The 11310-nt window shown below is 51.5% G+C and overlaps 1 protein-coding gene across 2 annotated transcripts; it reads right to left on the bottom strand.

The window, feature by feature from the left end:
• Positions 1-3419: 3419 nt before the first annotated feature.
• On the bottom strand, positions 3420-10096 carry GJB1 (gap junction protein beta 1). Of its 2 annotated transcripts, none has more exons than XM_081042721.1 (2): positions 5529-5674; positions 3420-5173 (listed from the first exon to the last, which is right to left on the bottom strand). In XM_081042721.1, exon 2 carries the CDS (start codon positions 5155-5157, stop codon positions 4306-4308), a length of 852 nt encoding a protein of 283 aa, XP_080898847.1. In that variant the 5' UTR covers positions 5158-5173; positions 5529-5674; the 3' UTR covers positions 3420-4305. The 2 variants fall into 2 exon arrangements, with proteins under 2 accessions (XP_080898847.1, XP_080898848.1); XM_081042722.1 differs by lacking the exon at positions 5529-5674 and adding an exon at positions 10026-10096 and having other exon boundaries at positions 3421-5173.
• Positions 10097-11310: the final 1214 nt, after the last annotated feature.

The raw sequence follows: 11310 nt of genomic DNA on the forward strand, positions 1-11310 counted from the left end.
GCATTACATATAATTAATGCACGGAATCCTCAATACAGCCCTGTGACAGGGGTACTATCGTTCCCTTTGACAGATGAGGACACTGAGGCACAGAGAGGCCGAGTAACTTGGCTAGTCACACAGGTAGGAAGCAAAGCATGCTCTTAGTCACTACGTTGTACTGAGTTTTCAAAGAGGCTTCAGTCTGCAGAGCAGTCAGTCACCATCGCCCTCTGTGTCCGAAGTCTGCTGTCAAGTCCCTCTGCCCTTCCTCCCTTCCATAGTTCGCCATCAACCTTAATGTATCTGTTTGTGCAAAGGTCTGCCCTGACCTGAATCTCCTCAAGACCGCCACAGTCTGGCTGCACTGATGAGAACAGAACTGCCTCCAGGTATAGTAGGGGCCTGACTGTGAAGTTACAGGGTCCCTACGAGTGAGAGCTGAGAGTTGGAACTCCCGTACCAACTTCTGGGCTCAGGATGCGACACCTTCATGAAGTGGCCCCAACAAACCTTGCCAGTCTCACCTCCTACTACAACCTGCCCCCAAGCCCATGGATCATCTGCTCTAGTCACGCAGATCACACTCTACCCTTCCAAAATGTGGCAGCTTTGCAGCGCCGCCCGTATCTCCTATCGCTCCTGCCTTGAATCCAACAGGAGAAGTAATCCACATGTACTGCAGGAATTCAGTCAGAAGGGGGGAACTCATTCGGGAGAGCGGTGGCGACGAGAAGAGACTTGAAAGCCTCACACAGGAAATGACCTTAGAGCTGAGCCTTGAATGCTTAGGTGTCTGCAAGTCGAGGCAGGGGAAGGAAATGTCGCCACACTCAGACATCAAGTCCTGCTGTAGACTCTACATCCAAAGTGTCTCACATTTGTCTCCTCTTATTCCTTCTGCCACTGTCCTAGTCCCACAGGCCCCACTAGAGCTATGGGAACAGCTCCATAACTGGTCATTGTGCCCCAATCGACTGTCCACACAGCTCCCAAAGCACAAATGTGAAAGTGTCCCCCCCACTCAAAGCCACCACCTGTAGGACACTCTTACCCTGATAGTGACTACTAAGGCCCAACCTAAAGTGTCCTAGTTTATGTTTCCCACCTTCCCTCCTTCAATCCTCCATAGTAGTGTGAAGACAACATGTGCCCTTTCACGCAGCTGCGTGTTTTTGGCCTACGTGACTCTCCTTAACTACAATGATTCCCCCCCTCCCCACCTGACAGGTTCAGCCTGCCCTAGAATCAAAGGGAGCCCAGCTTGGTGGGTATTTGTAGCCCCTTCTCTACCATAGCTTCACTCTGGCATCTAAGTATTGTGGAATCAGAAGCCTATCTGATTGGGCATCTCATTCAGTTCGTGGTTGCCATGCCAATTCTCTATGGCTACTGCAACCTGCTTTGAAATCCCAACTCAACCAGCTGGGGCCCTGACTGCTCTCCTAGTTTAGCCAGTCCCTTCACGCAGGAGTTCACTCTGTCCCTTTGCCCCCAGCTCCTGGTAGCTCTGCAGACAGATGCCGCTGAACGACCATAAACGTCCCTGAAAGCACCAATACCATGCAACACAGATGTAAAAAGCTCCTGTCATTAGGCCTTTTCTGCCCCCAGATCAGACCCCTTGAGGAGTGACCCGTAGAAGTTTGCAACATCTCTTGGACTTTGTTGTTTGCACTGCCATCTGTCCTGGGGGAACCAAGTTCTTCCCACTGGCTCCAGCCTAGCTCAAGCGGCCTCAGTCCTTTCTGGCTTGCTGTAGGTCCCAGCATGCCTTAAGGTTGTGGTGTCAGAGATTCTGCTACCATCTTACCTGACTTTACAGTTTGGAACCAGCTTTTGCACACATCTTGTTTGATTCTCACAAGCTGTGTGAAAGAGGTAGAGAGGTCATTATGAACCCTATATGCACAGGAGGAAACTGCCACTCAGAGAGCGTAAGTATAATGTGTCCAAGAGGACAGAGCTAACAAATGGAGACCTCAGTCTTCCGAGTGCAATGCCCTCCTCACTACCCCAATCCCTTTAGTACACTAAGTGTCTACGGGCTGGCAGTTACTAAGCCCCGTCTGCCTCCTATTTCTCCCTTACACTCTTGTGACAGATCCCCAAACAAAAAAGTCAGTCCTGGGTGAGCAGAATCACCCTCCTCCATCCTTGTGACAGCGTACAGCCACCTCACCCCCTCCAGCTTCCTTTGGCCTGCTCCCACCTGGTTCTCAGGACACATGAGCTAGTGTCCTCCCTTTGGCTGTAACACCCAGCCGGGTAGCTTTATTGTCCCACCACTGCCCCCTGGAGAGGAAAGCCTTGATCTGGAGTTGGAGCCTCTTCCAAGGGGGATTTGTAGAATCTTTTGAAGAGAAACTAGATTTCTGAGGTGATGATGGATTTAGCATTTCTGAGTGTGGGGCAGGCATGAGGTTCCTTTGTGGAATCAGGATGGGATTTTCAAAAGAAAATCTTTCTCTTGATGGCCTTTTGAACAGAGGAGATGCTCTGTGTGTGTGTTGTGTTGTGGGTGGGAGGGGATGGATTTCAAGAAGAAAAGGAATCTCCCCCACCATGAGGGGTGGGGAACTCTCTTCTGAAGGGATGATGTCGGTTTCTAAGGAGAAAGGAAATTTCTTGCAAAAAAGGAATGTCTCTCTTTTAAGACAGGGGAAATCTCTCTGTCAGCAACTGCTGAATAAGGGAACCTTCCATGCCTTCTGTCTGGAAGAGAAAGACTGTTTCTAGAGAAGAACGATTCTGAAAAGATGATGCCTGATTTTATCTTCCTTTCTGATACACTTCCCACATGGACTCAGCACACTCTGAGAGGGAGTGGCAAATCTTTTTTTTTTTCTTTTTAGGAGGTAGGGAAGCTGAGGAGAGAAATTTGCTGTGGGGGAAACTTTTTACTCTGGGGAGGCATTGGTGAGGGCAGTGACTCTGAGATGGGGAAGTCTTTTCAGAATCCCAGAGACACAGAGTGTTAAAGTAAAGGAAGCTTAGCTTAGAGATGTGTGAGGCCAGGCCTGATAGTGGCTCACAAGGAAACTGAGGCTTGGGGAAGGGAATGCCTTGCTAATAAGTGACAGAACCAGGACCGGAATACACCTTTTTGTGTCCCATGGTGGATACATCCCTGGAGTGGGTAGCACTGAGTCCTGAGGGAAGGAAACTGGAGAGGAGGGAGAATTAGGGCTAGGTCCAGAAGGAAAGGGGTGAAAGTCACCGTGCAGCCCAATGGGTGGCTTGTAGACCATTAGTTTGCATCAAACACTGGATTTCAAGGGAAGAAGAACCGTGCATGGGAGGGGCGTCACCGAGGTAGGGCGGGGATGTGTGCTACTCCCTGGGACTTGAGAAATTTCCCTATCATTTCCTGTTTCTCCAGAGGGAGTTGTCATTTTAATCTTTTTTAAAATAAGAGGAAGGGGCCCAAGGAAACTTTTGGAGGTAATGTTTTATAATCTATTGTGGTCCAGTTTACAAAACTGCACACAATTACCAAAACTCAATACACTGTATACTTAAAATGGATTTAAAAAATACATAAAATCAAAGGAAGGGAGTAAGTGAATTAGATCCCAATAAAGCTGTTATTAAAAAATGAAAAAACAAACCTCCCCCCTCAAAAACCACCAACCAACCAGACAAACCCAAAACAACAGCAAAGCAGGAGAGAACAGCTCAGAGGGCAGCGGTTCCTCATTTGCGGCTTCAGGTCCTCCAATGGCTATTGCTTTCACCCATTCCTTTCTTGATAAGCAAAAAGCCAAGGCCAGCTCAGCCAGGGCGATGTCAGAGGTTGCAGGAGAAAGAACTTGACAAACACACAAGGCACCTCTTCATTTACTGTAAAATCCTGTTTAATGTGTAACATTTCAGGCAGAGAGAGGCCCGGACCAACCCCCACTGCTTCTTTGTCACTCCCTAGCTCATCCACCATAGACATGACCTCCTTCCCTGCTCCCCTGCGTCCCCACCCACAGGTCCACAGCACCGCCCCTTCACTCCACTTGCCCGCATCCCTCCCCACTGATGTGACTCCAGAAATAGGGGATCTGACAGCACAGGGTTAAGATTAGTTTCATCATTGGACATGCTGCCAGAGCATCCTATGTCTTGTTCCCAGTGGTCCCAGGGAGAGGGAGAGGAAAGAGGAAGGGGTACAGGCAACAAGAGCTGCCCACACCCCAGTCACCTTGGGCAGCTCCCATCTCCCTCAGCCATGCAGACAGAAGGCCCTGGAGGAAGGGGAGGATGGTTTGGCAGGAGTACTCCCTGGCAGGCCCAGGTGGGTGAGGGCTGGGATGGGAGGTGGCCTGGTGTGTGGCATCAGCAGGCCGAGCAGCGGTCACTCTTCTCAGCCAGCCCGGCCCCAGAGCCGGGGCTGCGTCGCAGGATGTCTTTCAGAGAGCCGTCCTGCTCACTCAGCAGCTTGTTGATCTCATTCTGCTTGTACTCAGGCGAGAGGCGGTGGCCGAAGCCCGAGCCCTTTCGGGAGGGCGGATTGGAGCGGCGCCGGGCTCGGCGGGCGCAGGCCCGGATGATGAGGTACACCACCTCGGCCACGTTGAGGATAATGCAGATACCCGAGGCGGCCAGCATGAAGACGGTGAAGACGGTTTTCTCGGTGGGGCGGGACACGAAACAGTCTACCGTGTTGGGGCAGGGGTAGGCCTCACACTTGACTAGCCGCACCATGGCATAGCCCGGGTAGAGCAGGTAAAAGACGTACATGAAGGCGGCCTCGAACAGCAGCCGGAAGACCACGCTGATGACGTAGGTCCACCACAGCGTCCCTGAGATGTGCACCTTGTGCCTCTTCACCTCCTCCAGGTGGAGCGGGTCCCCATGGCCCTCAAGTCGCAGCATTTTCTTTTCTATGTGCTGCTGGTGAGCCACGTGCATGGCCACGAGGAGCGCTGGGGTGGAAACCAAGATGAGCTGCAGAGACCACAGTCGCACGTGGGAAATGGGGAAAAAGTGGTCGTAGCACACGCTGTTGCAGCCGGGCTGCAGGGTGTTGCAGATGAACGAGGACTTCTCGTCACCCCACACGCTCTCTGCAGCCACCACCAGCACCATGATTCGGAAAATGAAGATGACCGACAGCCATACTCGGCCAATGGCAGTAGAATGCCGGTTCACACCACTGAGCAACGTGTACAAGCCTGTCCAGTTCATCCTGCCTCATTCACACCTGCAAGACATGAGCCACAAACCTGGGGCACAAGGCCAGGCCCCGGGACACCGGCTGACGGCCTAATCAGCCCTTCCAAGAGCCAGTGAGAAGAAAGGACGAAGGACACTCATGGCTCTCCTCATCACCCCATCTCCCTTGCCGGCCTCTCCTCCTCCTCCTCTTCCTCCTCCCTCACTTGACTTGACCTCCCGGAGCCCCATCATCTCCCTTCTTTGCTTTCATCCAACATTCTTTCCTCTCCAACCCCCTTTTTGCCAGGCCCATCTTGTTCTGCCTTCAGCCATCCTCTTCAGCTCCCCATCCCCCAGCTCCTTAACGCAGGACCTGGGGCAAACCCAACAAAGCCCGTTACCTTGGGGAGCGCCTATCCCTGAGGCCACCCAGACAGGTCCCCTATGGTCTCATGTCTGCCGGGGGAGTCGTCCCTGGGTCCGCGCCTGCGTCCCAATTCATCGCCGCCCGGTGCTGGGGAGTCATATGCTGCTTTATACCCAGTGTCTGCACAATGGGAGCTTTGTGGGGCTCTGAACAACGCCCTTTAGAATTCAGATCAAACGCCCTGACTTCCGCCCACCCTACACACAGAGCACTTGTGTCCCAGCGCCGGACACCCAGCCTGCACCCACCTGTTCTGTGCCCGCCCGGTCCATCGCCGCACCCGCCCCACAGTCCCACCAGAAGAATGGCCACAGCGGGCGGGGTGGGGGAAATGGAACAAAGACAGGTGCATGGAAGAAGGGGCCTGAGGGGACCAGGAAGGCCTGGGCCGAAGCCCTTCTCCATGCCCTACTAGAAACTTATGGTCCGCTCAAGTTTTCCTAGGCTTAGATCCACTCCGGGGTGTGGGTGAGCTAGAGGAGAGGAAAGAGAGCTCATATTTATCAAGCCAGGAACCACAGTAGGCATTTTCTCAGACATTCTTTCTTTTGACCCGTTTAGCCAGCCTCTAAGGACTATTACACTGCTCTTTGCAGATGAGGAAGCCGCAGCTCAGATAAGTTCACTCACTCAAGGTCACACAGCTCGGAGTGGGATGAAACGCAGGAGGATCTGAAGCAGAAGGCAAAGCCCTTTCCACGGTATATTCCTTGTGCTTCTGCAGATGCTGCCAACAAAAGGCAAGGCTTGTGTTCCCCATGGAAGCGCAAGCAACATGGAAGCTATTGGCATGAGATTACGCTGCAAGCCCAGTGTCACGGAGTAAATCCTGACCTTGAGCTTCAGGAAAGGGAGCCTGTACAGAGGGTGGGCAGGTGGGCACATGGCAAACACAAGCCAGAAGGAGAAAGGAAGGGTTAAACAAGGAAACGGAAAGTTAGCAGATGGAATAGGTAAGAGTGACACCGCTTCGCTTTGAATTCCGGAGCTATAGCCAATGCGCTGTTGGGCTAACGATTGCACTTCTCTGAGCCTGCTTGCTCATCTACAACCACTGTGCAGACCCAGGGTGGTTGTGAGCTTCAACGAAGCAAATGCAAAAGTTCTTAGCCCATCTCCACCATCACAGCTGACACTCACGGGAAGAGCCTTATCAGAGGCAAAGAGGAAAACAATATTGCTTTGGGGGACTGACTGGGCTGCCAAACCCAACGTCCCCTAGCATTATTTCCCAATGCTTTTGTTGACCTATAGTGTCCCACTGAGACAGAACAGATCGTCCCCTTGCTGTCCTGCCCCCAAAGTCAAGTGTACATTGTAACCTCGTGGTTTCTGAGCTTGCCAGTGCTCTAGGGAAGAAATTCCCCTCTATCCCTTAGGCAGGCAAGAAGGCCTCCCCCTACCACCTACCACTTCTACCACGAAGTTGTAAGCAGATCATGCTAGAAGCAGGGAACTGGACGTGAGGGGAACACACAGTCCTGGACAGGTAGGACTTCCCTGTTGCACGGGGGAAGAGGTGGCTGGCGTATTGGCAACAGGAAAAGTTGGGGAATGGGGTGAAAGAAACTAGAGGATGAAGGGACAGTCCATGGGACATAGTTTACTTCTCTGAACAAGGTTTCTTCGTTTAACTTAAAAAAATAAAAAGCCTTAGTGAGTTCATGCTGTGGGCCTCAACCGGGACACAGATGTCCTTTCTCCCAAGTCCAGGATCCTGAAGGTGGAGCTGCCACAGGAGACACCACTCTTAGCAGGAAAGAAATGCTTCATCTGGTGAGACGTTAGATTCAAAGACACGTGCTCGCAGAGCAGTATTGAGAATAATCATTTACTGAGCACCTGTTCCACACCAGGTCCTTGTACACGCACTACGTCACGTAAAACTCCGAACAACCTCATGAGGTAGGGGTTCTTTCTAATCCTCATATCACAGATTGGGAAACGAAGGCAAGGGAAGGTGAAGGGATTTGCACAAGGCTTACAAAGTTTACGCAGTTAGTACTGAGCTTGGCATTCGAGCCAGGCCAAGTTGACACCGCAACCCAGATTCTTTCCCATAAGCTCTACTGCCTGGGCTGCAATTACAATTTCTCTTTCTGTGTTTTTAGAAATAGGGAAATTCAAACCTGGTCTGGCTTTTATTCTCCTGTAGCCCCTTCTCCCCTCTCCTATCAAGTGACAACTCTTTTCCTCTCCTTTCTTCCTAGGGCTTTCTGCTGCCTCCTGATTGGCTCTGTTTTCCCTTCCTTAGCTTTCTTACACTGGTTCCTCAAACTCAAGCAAGCTTCAGCTGTTCTCTTCTCTCTGCCCCTCAGGGGAGCCCCCCAGACAGCCTGGTCACCCCTCAGTTTCTAGGTTCTTGTAGCCCTCTGAGTCATAGCCAGTAGCTCCCTTGGGGGCCCCTAAGGACCCTTGTGTGGGCACTGGGATCCTAAGTTTTGTTCTCCCGTTTGGAAGGAGAGCTGATCCCTATGTCAACATGAATACGGCAAGGGTTTCATTTTAAAAACATCCCAGGGCGTGACCTGATTTTGAAATCCAAACCGTTTTTGTGACTTTGGATTAAAGTCCAGGTATTGATATGCTCTGTGCGGCTCCAGGTATGTTTTGTCCTCGTGTTTAATTAGACAAGATTTCTCTAACCATGGCCTTGTCCTTGGATTCAGATTTGCTCAAACACTTAAGCACAGTTCAAAATCAAGACATGGCCCTTCATCCTTAGAACTGTCCTGTAATATTATCCCCATTTTTCAGACAAGGAAGTTGAGTCTCAGAGAAGTTAAATAACTTGCCTCAGTGGCAGCTGCCCTGCTGATAAATGGCAGAGTCAAGTTTCAAACTTCTTTTCCTCTGACCTCAAAGCTTTTGTACATTGCGCTGCCTTTGGCGGCCTCTCTTCCTTTAAGGACTTTGCATTCTGAGACCAGGCCCAGGACTCCAAAACTTACACTCCTTCCCACATGTGTGTGCATATGCAGGTGCCTGCGCACATACACGCGTGCGCACACACACACACTCACACACACACATGCATACATATTCAGCAAATCCATCTCTTTCCTTCCGCCCCCCCCCCCACCTGTACTGTCCTGCCTTCCATCTACAGGAAATTCTTCTGTTTTTTGGTTTGGGGATGAGGGGCTTGGCTGGGATGGATGAGGTTACACTCAGCCTCAGACTGCACACTCCCGCTTACGAGCAGCCTGTGGCCAGGAAAGGACAAGGGGCTTTCTTTGATATTTCCTTCTGAGCTTTGGGCTGCCTTCATCAGTTTGGCATGGCTAAGGCCCAAGTCCTCCAGTCCTCTTCCTCTTCCCCAGCTTGTCTTCCGTGCCTCAATCCTGTGGCCCCACAGCCCCTCCCGTGGTCATCGCACTTGTCCCCTCTACCCTGCCATATATATTCTGTGGCCAGGCTTCACTCAGGGCTGGTGAAGCTCATTCCCATTTTCTCCTTTTCTCGCTTGGCCATGGTCTTTCCTTGCAACTCCCGCTAATGTTAGTTCCTTTACTGTTCGCCCTACACCTTCTTACTCCTCCATCAGCTACTTCATGTTGCCACCACTTACAGAATGTTTCCTGTGTGCTACAGCTCTAGGTTCATTAACTTGTCATTCTCACAACAGCCCTCAAGCTGTGGGTTACAGTGTTTGGTTCACAGATAAAGCAAGAGAGGCTCAAAGAAGCTGAGTAACTCATCACACAGCTGGTAAGCAAGTGCTGGAGTTCAGATTGGGGCTCATGTGGAGCCCTCACCAAAGCCTGGGTCCCTTCCCCATTGCTCTGCTGCATCCTCATCCATACTCTTCAAACCTCTGTTTCTTGTCTCTCCTCTCCTCCCCTCATGTCATTTTGTAAGTCCATGTACGCTGGCCATGCTATTCCTAACAGCTGGAACAACTTTCAAACAGCTGGAAGTCCACCCTCCTGTAGATCCCCAAATCATCACTTACTCCAAGGTCCTTCATGAAAACAAACACGCATGCTCCCAAATCTCAGCCCTGTTGGCTGGCCCTCCGTGCCCACTCAGGGCACCGTATTCATCCACCCGCAGCCCCCATTTTGGTGCCCCACACTCCCACTGAACTCTAACCCTGTGTGGCAGGAAGTTTCCTAAGGGGATAAACTTGGACACCCTGTGCCTAGGGGGCCCCCAAGTCTTCCTGAGAATCGGGCCCTGTGGGGACAAGGGGAATCCTTGGCTGGGGAAAAATGACTGAGGGAAGAAGAAACTTGGAGACTAGAAAGATGATAAGAGTTGGGGGCTAGAAAGAGAGGCTAAGGAAGCCTGGCACCTGGCAGGATGGGCCTCACCCCAGCTCAGAGGGAAGCACAGAAGGAATCTAAGTGGCTGAATGCTGAGGCCAAGGGAAAGCAGGACCTGGGCCTCTCCCCAGCCCCCATTTCTGCCCCCCTGTGCCACACCAGCACTCTGCTGGTCCACCTCCCCCAACCCCCAGCTTCCTCACCTGACTGGCGCTGTGCTTTCCTGGAGAATGTCTGCAAGCATGTCTGCACTATGCCAGTAGGTACTGTCAGCCCAGCCCAGGGGAGGGACAAAGAGCCCAGGGCCGGAGCCAGATATGGCCCACAGCCCAAGAGGAACCAGACAAACATTAACCAGCCCCACCTCCTCTCACACACAATTAGTAAAGAGGATTGATCCCCTGAGCTCCCAATGGGTTTGGAGAGACAGGTCGCACAGCCTGGAGTTACTGCCCTGTTCTAGATGGAGAGGGGCATCACTGTCACCCATGTGTCCATGCTTAGTCCATCTCACCTGGGAGACTGAACTGGACCTGGGCTCATCAACAGCTCTCAGGCTTCCCCTACCCCCTGGCCAATGTGTGGGCGCCTGTGCTCCCTTCCATCACTTAGAGCACCCAGCTTCTAAAACCATATGACTCCGGGGAGGGAAAAAGCCATGGGCAGTGCTTACTGGTGTTTTGAGGTTGAAGTAAGGGATGACACTGCTTCCCCCACATGGCGACACCAGGGTGCTCTTTGCCTCTCTGCTTACTGTCCATGTCTCGAGTGGCTGGAGATGGACCAAAGTATTTCCAATCCCATCCCAGAACCCTAAAACCTCTTCAAAAATTGCATTCTAGTCTCGGGGCCAAGGTCATTGGACTGCAAAGTGTATCATGTGCAAGAACAGATCTTGGCAATCATTAAGGTAAACAGAGAATGTCAACCATTAACCGTGAGGTCAGTCCAGTTTGAAGGAAGGCCTACCTGAAGACCCTGCTAATTCTGTGACCTGACTGGCAGCAAAGAAATAAGTGAAGTCAGCAGAAACTGCTCCTTTGCCTTCTGCTCTCCACCCCAGCCCAAGCTCACTGCCAGAGAACCAGAGCCTCGGCTTCCCTTGGCCAAACACGGCCATATGGATATATCAATTGATAAGTCTTTACTGGACACCTGCTGGGTACTCAGTGCTGGATACATGCTGGGGACAGGTGGCAGAAGAGGGGAAAACATCCCAACCATTCTTAAAGAATTTATCAACTTCCTGAGGAGACAAGACCAAGACTCAAGAAGCTACCATGAAAAATATCAGTGTATGTTTAGTTATGTCATTATGACTCTGACTGTGAAGGGAGTTTGAAGAAGGGGAAGATGAGAGTAAACTGAAGTAATCAGGGAAGGCTTCCTAGAGGAGGGAAGCTTGAATGGAGAAGTAAGTGATGTCAGGGGTTGGAAAGTGGAAGGGTAGGGCCAGCATTCCAAGGGAGGAGGAATAGTGTGAGCAAA

This window comes from Rhinolophus hipposideros (genome assembly GCF_964194185.1).
Source record: "Rhinolophus hipposideros genome assembly, chromosome: X".
Classification (NCBI taxonomy): domain Eukaryota; kingdom Metazoa; phylum Chordata; class Mammalia; order Chiroptera; family Rhinolophidae; genus Rhinolophus; species Rhinolophus hipposideros.

Excerpts from the sequence above, each read along its gene's own strand:
- GJB1 (XM_081042721.1), bottom strand. The coding sequence starts at position 5,157 with ATGAACTGGACAGGCTTGTACACGTTGCTCAGTGGTGTGAACCGGCAT.